The 14,391-nt window shown below is 46.7% G+C and overlaps 1 protein-coding gene across 5 annotated transcripts in view; it reads left to right on the top strand.

Moving 5' to 3' along the window:
• ZNF609 (zinc finger protein 609) overlaps positions 1 to 12,947 on the top strand; it is a 110,553-nt gene extending 97,606 nt beyond the window's left edge. For 3 of the 5 annotated variants that reach the window (XM_083475569.1, XM_083475570.1, XM_083475571.1), the window contains exons 4-10: positions 2,651 to 2,738; positions 3,510 to 5,880; positions 7,848 to 8,214; positions 9,770 to 9,945; positions 10,243 to 10,447; positions 10,731 to 10,809; positions 11,398 to 12,947. In XM_083475569.1, the coding sequence (XP_083331695.1) occupies positions 2,651 to 2,738; positions 3,510 to 5,880; positions 7,848 to 8,214; positions 9,770 to 9,945; positions 10,243 to 10,447; positions 10,731 to 10,804 (3,281 nt within the window). In that variant the 3' untranslated portion in view covers positions 10,805 to 10,809; positions 11,398 to 12,947. The remainder of the gene's footprint in view (positions 1 to 2,650; positions 2,739 to 3,509; positions 5,881 to 7,847; positions 8,215 to 9,769; positions 9,946 to 10,242; positions 10,448 to 10,730; positions 10,810 to 11,397) is intronic. The other 2 variants (XM_083475572.1, XM_083475573.1) reach the window with 1 other exon arrangement.
• Positions 12,948 to 14,391: the final 1,444 nt, after the last annotated feature.

Here is a 14,391-nt window from a genome sequence, read left to right as displayed (position 1 = left end):
CGGGCAGGAGTTACAATTAGTCTTGTGCTTTGTTTGGTTGCCAGAGCAGCAGGCAAAGGGAGGGGGCAGCTCAACCACCGCTGAGGTCTCTGCTTTACAGAGCTCTTCATCTTTCTCCTGTGATCATGGCAGCAGGCAGACTGCCAGAACGTCCTTCCTAATCTGACCTGCCAGCTCCGAGATGGAAGCAGCTGCTGGCGTCTTGCCACGCAATTAACTTGTAAGGCTCTGCAGGAAAGCAGTGTGTGAAGCCTGAGCATAAAGCTTTACAAAGCAGCCTTGCATTGAAGAGCCGGAGCCTGCTGGATGATGGTGACACCTGCAGGAAGATAGATCCTGGAACTTCAGGAAGGATGTTGGGTGGAATGGGAAGTGGTGTGGGCGGCAGAGGAGCCAAGATGCTGAGAGCTTTCTGAGGAGGCAAGGAGCCTTCTCCAACAATTTAAAAAGTAAAAAAGTAAAAATCAAGGCTTTGTCTGCACTTCCTAACATTTTGAGTTTCACAGTCCCACAGTCAGAAGAGCTCTCACCAAGACAAGCAGCCTGCCAATGAACACATTGCAGACCCCCAATCCCATTGGTATCCGGACCCATGATCATGTAGGTCGCCCTCCTCTGCACCCATTTCAGCTTATCAATATTCTTCTTTAATTGTGGTTCCCAGAACTAGACACAATATTCCAGGTGTGGTCTGACCAAGGCAGAATAGAACGGTACTCTTAGTTCCTGTGACCTGGACACTATACTTCTGTTGATGCAGCCTACAATAGTATTAGCTTTTTTTGCTGCTGCGTCACACTGTTGACACATTAAACTTGCTAAGACCCCTAGATCCTTTTCACATATACTACTGGCAAGCCATATGTCCCCTATCTTATATTGGTACAGCTGATTCTTCCTGCCTAAGTGTAGAACCTTACATTTGTCCTTATTGAAACAATAATGTTCAGTTGGGCCCAGTTCTCCAATATTTTAAGGCCATATTGAATCCTGAATCTGTCTTCTGTGGCATTAACTACCCCTCCCAGTTTGGTGTGATCTGAAAATTTGATGAGAATCCCCTCAATTCCTTTCTCCAATTCATTTATAAAGTTGTTGAACAACAACGAGCCCAGGACAGAACCCTGTGGCACCCCAGTTGTTGTTTTCCAGGATGACAAGGAACCATTAGTGAGCACTCTTTGGGTTCTGGCAGTGCACATGGCAGATGTTGGTAGACACCTGGAAGAACAGACTCAGATGCTTCTGTGGTGAAATCCAGAAACTGTAGGTCATTAACAAGTGCTTGCTTCTGTTTGAGAGAGAAATTTTTTACCCCAATTTGAAAATGAAGATTAAAAAGGTCCCTATATTTTTCACAGCTGGTTATTTCAAAGATTTGCTCCTTCTGAGACTTCATGATTGACCTATAAACTAAGTCTGCAGACAAAGAGTATCCTGAGTGAGCGCTACAAATTGTGAAACTGGACAGCTGAGCACAGCTGGCCTAGGAGTGCTTATGAGTCTATTCTATACAATCAATAATCCTTTATTGAGATCCCCACTCCTGTTTTAATATTTTCTTGATACAGAATTAGAAAGACTAGTTCCTCAGTAGGATATGTGTTGTCTAGTACAGAGTCTTTACCCCCCAGGTTCTGTTCCTAAAGAGGGAGACTCAAAATGAATGCAGGGTGGTGCAAGCTTCAGCCCTCAGAAGCTGTTTGCCCTTGGATGGGGTTTGAGCAACGGTGGAGAATCTCCAACATATGGACCTGACATCTTAAAGCATTAGCTGTGCGACAGTTACAGTCAGAGCTGACAGGAATGCTCCTGATTGTTCATTTACAGTGGGGATTGCATTTGACACTGTTCAGATTTGACACCAAGGATAAGCTCCATGGTTTTCCATGGAGAAATCCATCTAAAATCATGAAATCAGGTGTGTAGTCTCACCCAGCTGTTGGATGTGGCCCTCAGAGGGTTGGCCATGTATTTATCGAGTCTGCAAAATAAAAGTGGGGCCCACCTGTGGACTTGATTCTTCTGTAAATGCGTGATCCATCATGTTTTGGGGAATACAAAGATGAGATTAATGGATGTGTTTATAAGCTCTTCAGCTGCTCAGTAATAGAGCTACTTTGGGCACCAGCTTTTAGCCAGTTTGACTGTTTGGCAGAGAAAAAAATGTGTTGGGAAAGGTAAGGGTACCTCTCGTATGGGACCTATACATGTGCCCAGAGGCAGGGGTTGGCCATAGCTGTGAATTCCACCCCACAAGAGCACCTGTGTTTCCTAATAATACTGCTTTGTTCAGAATTGAAGATACGACCAGTGCATTAAATAAACATAGTGCTGTTTATGTGTGCTGTTTATAGCAGCAATATTATCAGAATCCTGACCTTGAGGACTATTCTGAACAGTCTACAGCCACGCAACCAGTAAGGTGGGGGTTCTTCAGTTGTATTGATGGCCAAATAACTAAATGAATACAAAGCCCCAAGCAAGTGCTACCTGAGTTCTGCTGCAGGCTTTGGTAACTGTCTCCACCCACACTTGTTCTGACCTGTTCAGCAGGATGTTTCTGCATTGTGGCTGAGTTGTAGGCTGAGGATGGGGCAAGATTTGCAAGAGAACTGAGTGTTCACAATCCTCCCTTTTGCTCCTGCAGGTATGCTGGTGGTGAATGTCACCTGGAGGAATAAGACTTATGTGGGGACGCTACTGGATTGCACGCAGCATGATTGGGCACCACCCAGGTAAAGCGTAAGGCAAAAGGCTCTTCCTGTAGTGTGCTTGGTGACTTTTTCCTCTCACTCATTATGGGATGCTGCTAGAGGATGGATACTTTGATTTAGAGCAACACTGAGAAACTGTCATACTGTAAGGAGAAGGGAATGTATAGGCACATGTAGCAGGCTGGAATAAGAACTAAAGCAGTTGCCCTGTTCTGTCCTAGGCAGGAAGAATTATTCTGATTTAAATTTGAAGTTCTCTGTAGCCAGTGTTGCTGTCCTATCTGATTATCATGCAGTTTGCCATTGATGCAATTTCTCCCTAGAGAAACTGAGTTCAGTTACTGTACCTCATCTCCTTTGAGGGAGTTTAACTGTTGCACTCTTCTTTGTATCAGTATGGTTCCTAGGGACAATCATCTATTAATTTGGCTTGAGTTCACATCTTGTTTTAGAAGTTGCGGAACAGTCCTTCCATTTTTAAATGCTTGAAATAGATATGTTAAAAGCTAGAAGTCTCAGGATTCTAACACGGTTCTGCAGGTGTCTGAAAAGAACCCTAAGGGCCATACAGTCTGCCTCCTCCTGATTTAGAAAACAGTGTATGTATGCCTCCTGCTTGCCTACTCCTGGGAAACCCAGCCAAGGATGTGTGTATATAGTAGCTTTGCAGATAAGAGCAGGAGAATTGTGCCACTTTGTGGTAGCTTTTGAGGCAAGAGCCAATTGCAGAGGGTGGGCATGGCTTGAAGTCTAACCTTGAATGTTCCTAAGCCCTGTTCTGTTATCTCCTAGGTTCTGTGATTCTCCCACCAGTGACCTGGAGATGCGAAATGGTCGAGGGAGAGGCAAGCGTATGAGACCCAACAGTAACCCTCCCATGAATGAGAGCACAGCAGCCTCTGATAGCAAAGGGACAAGCAACAGCAGCAAGACTCGGGCAGGGGCTAACAGCAAGGGACGCAGAGGCAGCCAAAACTCCTCAGAGCACCGCCTCCCGCCCAGCGGCACAACTGAGGATGTCAAGGCCAGCCCTTCGTCAGTGACCAAGCGGAAGAGCAAGCCCCTTTCTGACATGGAAGTGAATTCAAGTTCTGAGGACTCCAAGGGGAGCAAGCGTGTTCGCACAAACTCCATGGGTTCAGCTGCTACACCAATGGCTGCGGCGGCGGCAGCTGCTGCAGCAGTTGCCACAACAACCGTCAAGGTAGAACCCACCATTCTCGATAGGAACTGCCCCTCCCCCATTCTCATTGATTGTCCCCACCCCAACTGTAGCAAAAAGTATAAGCACATCAATGGACTCAAGTATCACCAGGCTCATGCACACACAGATGATGACAGCAAACCTGAAGCTGATGGGGATAGTGAGTATGGGGAGGAGTCATCTCTTCCAGCTGACCTGGGCAGCTGTAACGGTGCTTCTGGTAGCCAAAAAGGCTCAGTCTCCCCGGCTCGATCAACTACCCCCAAAGTACGGCTGATGGAACCGCACAGTCCATCACCATCAAGCAAGTTCAACCCCAAAGCTGCTTGCAAAAAGAAGCTAGGTGGCGAAGGAGACCCTGACTCTGGTGCTCTGTCCAATGATGGCTCTGAGGATGGCCCTCTGGTAGCTGATGAGACAAGCAATGATGGCTTTGACTCAGTGGAGAAGAGGAGCAGTGACAAGGAAAAAGCTAAAAAGCCTGTCAGTGTCAAGCCTGAGAAGATATCATCAAAGAGCATCAAGTCTGCTCGACCCATAGCCCCAGCCATCCCACCACAAATCTACACCTTCCAAACAGCTACATTCACAGCTACCAGCCCTGGCTCCTCCACTGGCCTCACCACCACAGTGGTTCAAGCCATGCCCAACAGTCCCCAGCTGAAACCTATTCAGCCCAAGCCAACTGTAATGGGAGAGCCTTTCACGGTCAGTCCAGCACTTACTCCTGCCAAGGACAAGAAGAAGAAGGATAAGAAGAAGAAAGAGTCCAAGGAAATAGAGAGCCCCTTGACTCCTGGGAAAGTGTGTCGAGCTGAGGAAGGCAAGAGCCCCTTCCGGGGAGAGCCCAGTGACCTTGGGACAAAAGGGGAGAGTCTCCTGAATGGCTCATCTGACCCCCACCAGAGCCGCCTTGCCAGCATCAAGGCTGAGGCAGATAAAATCTACAGCTTCACTGATAATGCCCCAAGCCCATCCATTGGGGGTGCCAGCCGACTTGATAGTGCAGCACCCACGCAACCCATGACTCCGCTTCATGTTGTTACTCAAAATGGTGCTGAAGCTAGCTCTGTGAAAACAAATAGCCCAGCCTATTCTGACATCTCAGATGCAGGGGAGGATGGTGAAGGCAAGCTGGAGAGCATGAAGGCAAAGGACCCTGAGCAGCTTGCCAAGGAGGGGGCCAAAAAAGCCCTCTTTCCCTCGCAACCTCAAAACAAGGACTCTCCCTATTATCAAGGATTTGAGGCTTATTACTCTCCAGGTTATGCACAGTCAAGTCCTGGTTCCATTAATCCCAACAGCCAAGCCACCATAGACAGTCAGGCCCTGAAACTGAAGAAAGATGAGGAACCACCGAGCCCAGAGGTAAAAGTGAAGAATGAGGTTTGTGAGGAGAAGAAGGCAGACCTGGGTCCTTCCAGCCAGCAGCCGTCTGTCATCCAGCAGAGGTCCAATATGTACATGCAGTCTCTTTACTATAACCAGTATGCCTACGTGCCTCCTTACGGCTATAGTGAACAAGGCTACCATGCCCATCTGCTCAGCACTAACCCCACCTACCGCCAGCAGTACGAAGACCAGCAAAAGCAGCGCCAGAGTCTGGAGCAGCAGCAGCGTGGGATGGACAAGAAAGTAGAGCTGGGGCTAAAAGAGAGAGAGGTGGCACTCAAGGAGGAATGGAAGCAGAAGCCGTCTCTACCTCCCACACTGACCAAAGCGCCCAGCCTGACTGACCTGGTCAAATCTGGACTGAGCAAGACCAAGGAGCAGGGGGGTGATGTAGCCAAGTCAGTGATAATTCCCAAGTTGGAGAATTCCTCAAAGCTCCAAGGCCAAACTGTAGAAGGCCTCAAGGGGAAGTTAAGTGAAAGCCATCTGGGGAAAGAGACAGAGTCAAAGGCAAGTTTGGACTGTGGACGGCAGGCTGAGGTGGACCCAGTACTCTGGTACTCACAGGTAAGCAGGGGTGTTTGTGTGTTTGTGTGTGTTTGAGTGGCTGAGATGAGAAGAGCAGCCGCCAAGACAGTGAGCACTCTCTGAACTGGGTCCTAGAATGTAGCTGCCTATTGCCAGGGGAAAGAAAGGAGGGGTGTGTTAGTTCTCATTGATGCTTGCTCAGTTTCCTAACTTTTGGATATTTGCATATATGAATGTAAGCTGCAGAACTATATGGACAGATGGAGCAGGCACACATACCATTTGATGGTGGTTGATTCCTATTTTTTCTCATCAGCATGTGGCCCTGAGCTTTAAGACAATCAGTCTAACCATGAATTAACATCAATGGTGTTCTAGCCATTTTTAAGTGACTGTGGTGATTCCTGCTGATGGGCTAGTGTGTCTCTATCTTACAGATTATTATACTGTTTCTTTTTAAAACATGAGGGCTTTTGGAAATGCAGAGGAGAGAACTGGTTGGTCTCAAATAATCTTTTGGGGAGATGCAATCTGGCTGTTCTCTAGATCAGTGCAGTAATACTGAAGAGCACAGGGCTTCAGACTGGTTCTCAGAGACAGTTTGCTCCTTGATTGAGTCAGACATAGCTTCCAGTGGGTATTGTGTTGGACAAGTGGCCGAACACTGGAACCAGAGTTATCCCACTTTGCTAATTAGCAATGTAGTGGCCCAAACTGGATTATGGGACAGAAGCAGACTATTGGAAAGTCAAGTTCAGTTTTGGGGGGATTTTGACATGTGGAGTGAACATTGCTGGGTTCTGTTCAGATTTTGTTGAGGCTCAGAGATGTGTTACATGGAGTGAAAGAGGTTTCACAAATATCTCTAGCTGAATGACCTATACGTTAGTCTCTCTTGCCTCCCCTCCCCTTCCTCTCAAACAATAGGGGATAGTCAGGGATCTTGGAAAGTAATGATCACATTTTGATACATGATATGGGTGGGGTAAGTGCCAGCTGCCTCTGTGTTGCTTAACATTGTGAACTGATCACACTGTCATGCAAGAGGCTGCAGAGAGAAATATTCTGTGGGGAAGGAAGAGAGGGCTAAACCAGCCCAAATGAGATTGTTCGTGTGTTTCTCATACTTTTGTTTCTGTTACCTCTTGTTCCTTTGCGGTTGTCCATCCCCTTACTCATAGCTAGGCCAGGGGCAGAGTGATTGTGACTGAAAGTGATGAAGTTGGAATTCCATTTCCAGCACTGATTGAATTGACATGTTGCTCTTGGACAAGTGTAGTTTGTCTGGGTTTGGGGGCCTACAGCCTAGACAGTGGTGAGGGCTATGAGGTGAGAAGCTTTCCTCTTTCTTTGGTCAGAGCCAGTGCTTTTTTCTGGGGGGACGCAGGGAGACGCTTACTCCTAAACATTTTGTGAATCTAAGTTTGGCCTCATTGAGGGGCAGTATTTCAGTATGAGTAGGAAAATGAGAGTACCCCTAAACATTTTTTAAAGAAAGAAAGCACTGTTCAGAGCTTCAAAATCTATGTTTTAATAAGATTGCTGGGATAACTTGATGCCCAGTTTCTTTTTTAAAAAAACCCCCAGCTCTGCCGACATAATTCCCACAGTTTGGGAGTGGTAACAAATTCAATAAGATGATTCGTCAGAGCTCAAGAATGAGTAAAGAATGTTTACCTAAGCTTGTGCATAACTTGCATTCTAAAATTTGTAGGAATGCAGAATATCAACTTTTGGACAAGGATTTGGGTGATGGCAGGAAAGCACAAAAGAGGCTACTGTAGGACAACAGTAACAAATAGTTAAGAGAAAATATGCGGAGGGCAGAAATCTTGCTCATTGTTCTTTCACTGGTGAGACTTTGGTGGATGCTACCTATGGTTTCCCCCCTCCCTTTAATTGCACCCACAAAGGCCCTTAATTTTAAGTCAAATCTGAGAATTCCAGGACTTCAGAAATGCCTTTGATTCTAGTCACCTGACATCCTTGACTGTATGTTGCTACAGGAAGCTGAGCCTCGCATGTGGACTTACGTTTACCCTGCTAAATACTCCGACATCAAGACGGAGGATGAGCGGTGGAAGGAAGAAAGGGATCGAAAGTTAAAGGAGGAGAGGAGCCGCAGCAAAGAATCCATTGCTAAGGAAGATGGGAAGGAGAGCACAAGCTCCGACTGCAAAGTGCCCTCCAGTGAGGAATCGCGCTTAGTGGCGAAGGAAGCCAGACCCAGCACCCATGTTCCAGTGTCTTCACCCCTCAGCCAGCACCAGTCCTACATCCCTTACATGCACGGCTACTCCTACAGCCAGTCATACGATCCCAACCATCCCAGTTACCGTGGCATGCCCACTGTTATGATGCAGAACTACCCAGGTATGGGGGCTTGAGGTGGACCCAGAGAATAGCAGAACTGTATAAATCATAATGGGGTGGGATCTTGATGGATCTCCATGGGGAAGGGGCCATCGTTTTCATTCTTGGAGATGTTTGATAGCTGGAAATTGGAGTGAATGTGTCTGGTATAGTGTGGTGACTATCCAACAAGAAGAAGATGCAGAAGTGGTATGTTTGGGTTAGACCAGGGTGAGTAAGTTGTGGCCCTCCCGATGTTGCTAGGCTACAAGTCCCACAATCTCTGACCATTGACTCTGCTGACTGTGGCTAATGGGAGGTGGGAGGGCCACAGGTTCCCCATCCCTGGATCACAGACCAACAAAGCAAGTTTTTAGATCAACAATGCAATCGCACTGTATAGCTATTAAATTATTTTGCAAGTTAGCTTGCAAACCGTGGGTTAACTTCCAGAATAGTGTGTGTAACCTGTATGGCCTTCCAGAAGAGAACCTCTGTAATAAATGCAATCTTCAAAATGTAAAAACATCAAGAATGTGTAAGCTTGAGAGAGAGAGAGAGAGCACGCAACATAAAATAAGATTTGAAATTCACATGCAAACAGAGCTTATTTAAAATGTTTTCCTTAAATAAAAATCCATCTGATCTAATGTTTCCATCTAGCTCAACACAAAACAGGTGTCAGGTATTGTAGCAAGCCTGGATAATGAAGTTAAAAGTACCCAATTGAAATGTCTATGCCCCACAGACTGCATTTATTATCAGCTTCCCCAGTAAAACACATTAAATATACTGGAACCAAAATGAAGAATGCATACTGAAATAAACAGTGTTAATATTTGAACCATGAGAAAGTATCTAAACATATGGAGTCAGACCATCTAGCTCTGTACTGTCTGCTGGGAGTGGATCTCCTGAAAGTCAGGCAGAGGGTTTTGGGAGTTGTATTATTGGCAATGCTGGGGATTGCACCTGGGACTTGCTGCAGACAAGGAATGTGCTTTGCCACTGAACTATAGTCCCTCTTGTTTTTAAAAAGAGAGGGGAGTAGGCAGACTAGTGTATATTTTGTGATTTTTTTCCCTGATGTTACTGTTTCATCTTTTGTAAAGTGCTTTGAGGATTTTTTCAGCCAAGTGGTATATAAATTTTATGAATCAAAAATAAAATAATATTTGTACGATTTTGCTGATGCCCAAGCAAGTAATGCTAGTTAACTGGAATAGGCAAGATAGTGTGCAACGCATCATCCACTCCTCAGGTACTAAAAGTTCTACCAAGCGGTCCTTTAGGCTTCTGAATCTGCTATGGATGGAGCAATGGCTGCTTTCAACTTGTTACTGCATCCCAAAATAACTAGGAACATTTTTTGGGCAGGATTGAGATGCCAAATTCTCTTGGATCTGTGTGCAGTATGCACAATCCGCTTCTAAACTTCTCTCTGACAGAATCCCTGGTTCAGGTCTTTCAGCTTCTCGCCTCTTCCGCTTAGGGGATATTTAAGGGCAGTTGGTCTCTTTAATAGCTTGCTCTTCTGCCGTGTGTGGGAACGTACTAACCAGCATCTCCTCCACAGGCTCATACCTGCCCTCCAGCTACTCATTCTCCCCATACGGCAGCAAATCCTCTGGGAGTGAAGAGAGCGAGAAGTCCCGAGCCAGCCCCAACATTGGCTGTAAATCCAGTTCTGAATCCAAGGCCCTAGACATCTTGCAACAGCACGCCAGCCACTACAAGAGCAAGTCCCCAACGGTAAGTGGTGTGCTGGAATGGGAAATATATATTCAGTGCTGTCCTTGGCACAGAACTATCCAGGTGTAAATGCCGTACTTTCCAGGCTGATTCTGGAACCGGGAACTAAAGCATGTGGGCTGTTGCCAGGGATTCCCTAGCTTTTTATTTCCTGGAGTGGGAGTGAGTGAGTGAGTGAGTAACAAACATGGCTTGCAAGGAAGCCACAGAAGAGCTGGCCTCATTTAGGTACTTGGCTGGCCTGTTCTTGCAGATTCATGTCTGGGCTTCAGCATGTCTGTCTGGTTACTTTTACAGATAGGCGACAAGGCCTCTCAGGAGCGCTGTGGGGTGGGAGGAAGCAGTGCAGGCTGCAGCGGTGTAGGGGGCGCCAGTGGTGCTGAGAGAAGCGTTGACCGGCCTCGCTCCTCTCCTTCACAGCGTCTGATGTCCACACATCACCATCACCATCACCTGGGCTATTCATTGTTGCCGGCCCAGTACAACCTGCCCTATGCAACAGGTGAGAGCAATATGGGGCATTGGCATTGGGGTGGGTGGGTGGGAAGTGGAATCCAGAAGCACTGTTGGTGGGAGTTGGGGGCTGTGGTGGTGGCAGAGACAAGTGCCATAGCAGCTGTTAGTCACACCTTCCTGGGTGCTCTGCTGCTGCCACCTTACCCAGCCCTTGAAGCTCTTATGAGGCACTGTGCAACATCTCCACTGTAAACCTGAGTCAGCCATGTGCTGGAAGTTGCTTTAGTACCCCTCACACCATTGTGCATTATGCTTCTGCTTCTCTGCAGGTCTCTCATCTACAGCCATTGTTGCCAGTCAGCAAGGCTCTGCTCCTTCCCTATATCCCCCGCCCCGGAGGTGAAAAAGGTAAGGATGCCCCTGTTATGTCATTGGCTTGGGGAAGGGTATGAAGAGAGGCAACATCACAGGCTGCTTACATTACAGCCTGCAGGCAGAGTGGGTCTCTTTCTGGAATCTAAAGTAGGCTGCTAGATGGCATGTTATGATTAGTAACCAACAAGTAAAAAGGACTGGCGATTTACAGTGGCACCAAAGTGCCATACCGAAGCTTCTTGTGCAACCTGTAGCCAGGACACAGAGCTAAGTGAAACATGCCACAATAAGCACTGGGTCTCATGTAGCTCCGTTAATTACTTTCATTCCTGCACTGTATGTATGTGTGTGTGTGTACCTACCTACCTACCTACCTCCTGTTGGTCCTAACCCAATATTTCAAATTTCCCAGCTGTGTCATGGCTACAGTAACTGTGTGTGATCTGTAATGTTTTGCTTCTTCTCTGCAAGAAGCCTTCTGAGTCAAGTGCTTCTCCAACTGAGGATAAAAAGATTACTGAAAAAACTCCTAGTTTCTGGTTGCTGTTATTCCAGCACCATCATGTGGTTGAAACTGAAATTGCTCGAGCAGAGTTACATTTCTCCTTTTTTCCCCAACAGGACACATGATCGGATAACCTAGGCTATACTCAGTCATGTGACTGGCTCACATGAGGAAGCGCTGGAAATTGCATTAGACATCAGTTGAATGGTGTTGATTGTTCTGCTTGACGGTCCTGCCATAATGTGAGGCAGACTCTGCCCCCTCCCCTACCAAACACAAGCTGAGCCCTGTACGTGTGAGTTGTGGAGCTGGGACTTGCAGAAATATTTATTCACCTGACTTGGGGTTGACTGGCCAATTTCCAGAACTCCTCTGGAGCAGGGACTTTGTGGTGGTGGGCCAAGCAGTGTGGCATCACGGGACATTTGGAATGCTGGGGAGGGAGGACACATTAGCCTTGGGTTCCATCCAAGGCTCTCTTGCTCCTGTGCTGCACCCCAGATGGCTACCTGGGTGTTGACGGAAGGTGAGAACATCCAGATTGGTGTATTTATACTTGTGATAAGTGGTCATCTGGCACAAGCACATATATGGGCACCTGCAAAGAAGACCACAGGAAAGAGACGATTCTGTTGAGTCAAGTTGTCCTGGGAAATGTGGGGGCAGGGGGGGGGGGGAGGCAGCAGGGGCTGCAATGAGCACAAGCCAGCTATGTGCTCCTTTGGCAGGAGCAATACTGAAACTGTAGCACTTTGCCTCCAGGATTGCTGCACCCTGAAAAGCCCTCCCTTCCATTCACTGTTTTTCCAACACCTCTCCCTGCTGGCAGGTCATGTGTGTTGCAGTGGCAGATGCTTCTTTTGCTCTGCAGCACAAAAAATACACCCAGTTTGCATAAAATAGGGCCTTTTGGCAGGCTGGCCCTGCTCTCATTGGGATGGGTCTCTACTGCTGCCTAGCAGTCACCTGCTTCACTCTGCTGGAAGGTTACTGGCTGCCTGTCCTTCCCGTCTTCCCCAGCCCCTGCTTTAAAACAAAACACATATTTTGTGTTCATAACAAAAGAATGTGCTGATGGGGCTGGTTGCATTTCAGACATGCAGTTCTTTATTCTCCATACCTTGCAAGACCTTCCCTTCCCTGCAGGGAGTGAAGGGATGGATGTCTTGGCCTGTGATATTTGGATATGGAAGTTCTTGGTCATGCTGAGATGGAGAAGCAAGCCGCCTAGCAACTAGCTGCCCACCTTTTGAAAACCTGCAATGGGTGCGAGCTATACTGGCCCGAGGCCGTCAAAGAGTGACCTCTTGTTAAATGTCCCATGCCCTCTTCTGGTGCTAGAGGAAGCCTTCCCCTGTATCACAAGACGATTGTCCGGATTTCTTTCCCTTGGTCTGTTGCTTAGTGTTCCTTGCTGAAGCTTCTGCCTGGAGCACTGCCCACATTTATGGGAATTTCCTGCCCATTTCTTGCAGGGTGGTCAGCTTGAATAGCAACTGGGAAGGTCAGTTGTGCCCTACCTAGCTGATTTGTGTAAATCAGGTGCTGTGTCTCCCAACAATGCAAGCCTCCCCAGCTCAGTCTTTCTGTTCCTGTCTGTATGTTGTGTGAGGCCACCCTCTGCCTCTTGGACTTTGTACATACTGTAAAAAGGAATTGTTTGAAATCTGTTGTTTTTTTCTTTCTTTCCCAGCCTGGGAGTACTTATAGTTCCATTCATGTAGAAGTAGCCTCTTTGAGCTTGGGGAGAGGTTGATCCTTCATGGCAAAGCCTTATTTGCCTGCTGCCTTACAAAAGAAAGCACATGATGACCTTTGACTCCAGGAAGGAAATGTGCTGTGAATACCATCTGCCATTCCAGACTGTGCCACTCGAGCACATCCCGAGAGCTCTGCCTACAGAAGCTCCTCAGTGGTGGCTGGCTTTGGTATCCAAACAGGAAGTGCAATGGGAAAACCTTAATGTGGGCATGGGAGATACACAGTCTGCTTTGAGGAGTGTTTTTCTCAGAGGTTGCTATCTTATCAGCATGTTGTCCTTTTACTGCCATGTGTCAGCTGTGTAATGACCTGAAGCTGAGATAAGGCTCCAGTGCTTTTAAGCTTTGTTCAGCATACACAGGAGGATACAAAAATTGTTCTCGGAATGCAAACTTCCAGGCTGGTTTTCAGCTATGAAAAGGGGACATATGATGTCCAGCTGGTCTGAATGGATTGGTGCCCCCTTCATTCCTTTTAGCCCAGAGTGTAGCAGGAGGAAGGTTTCTACAGAAGCACCAACTTGTAATCATTTCTATGCTGCATTCCTCATGGTTTTAGGAAGTCACTTCCTCTGTTCAGGTTCCCTTTTGCCCCTTCACTTTAATTAGTACATTTCTGACCCTGGAAAAATGTCTGCCTCAGCATCAAAGTCTTTTTTTCATTGGAACTGGTATGCTAAGGTTTCATTTAGAACTTGCAGCCTATGCTCTATAAAAAAGTGTACATTATTTGCTAACATTTGGGTTTTTTATGCACACTTAAACACACACCACCAGTGCTGTGGGCCTCTGTACATGCAAGGTACTGAGAGCAAATAGTTAGAAGAGATAATCACAGACAACAGGTGGATCCTCTTTTGATCTCTACTTCTCTCAGTGCTGAGGAGTCTCATTGCCTTTTAATTTTTTATTGTCCTGGCCCTATTAAACTGGAGCCAGATACAGCATTGACTCTAGACTGAGCCTAGATAGCTTAATCTAGATGTGTAAGCACTGTGTACTTTTGTGCTAGAATGACTGCATCACTGCTTATTTTTATAGAATTATTCTATGACAGATGGAGATTTAAGGAGCAATGCAGGGTACTGACTACTGGATACCTTTTCAGTCACTTTTTTGATTGCACTAAATTGCCCACACATTACCTACAGTAAGGGATAAAACCATTTTATATAAAAAAAGTGTAATCACCATTTCAAGCTCTGTTCTTTTCAGAGTACATGCAGCCCTAATGAGGGTTCTGTGCTTGGCACACAGTGCTCACAGCTAAGGTGACACTATGCTACTTTTAAAAAGATTCTTAATCAGATCTTCAACGATCAGAATGAGGCGGAATGGTGCTAAAACTAA

This window comes from Podarcis liolepis (genome assembly GCF_965112155.1).
Source record: "Podarcis liolepis genome assembly, chromosome: 14".
Classification (NCBI taxonomy): domain Eukaryota; kingdom Metazoa; phylum Chordata; class Lepidosauria; order Squamata; family Lacertidae; genus Podarcis; species Podarcis liolepis.
Note: the sequence above shows the minus strand (reverse complement) of the source record. Positions and strands in the feature narration are given on the sequence as shown.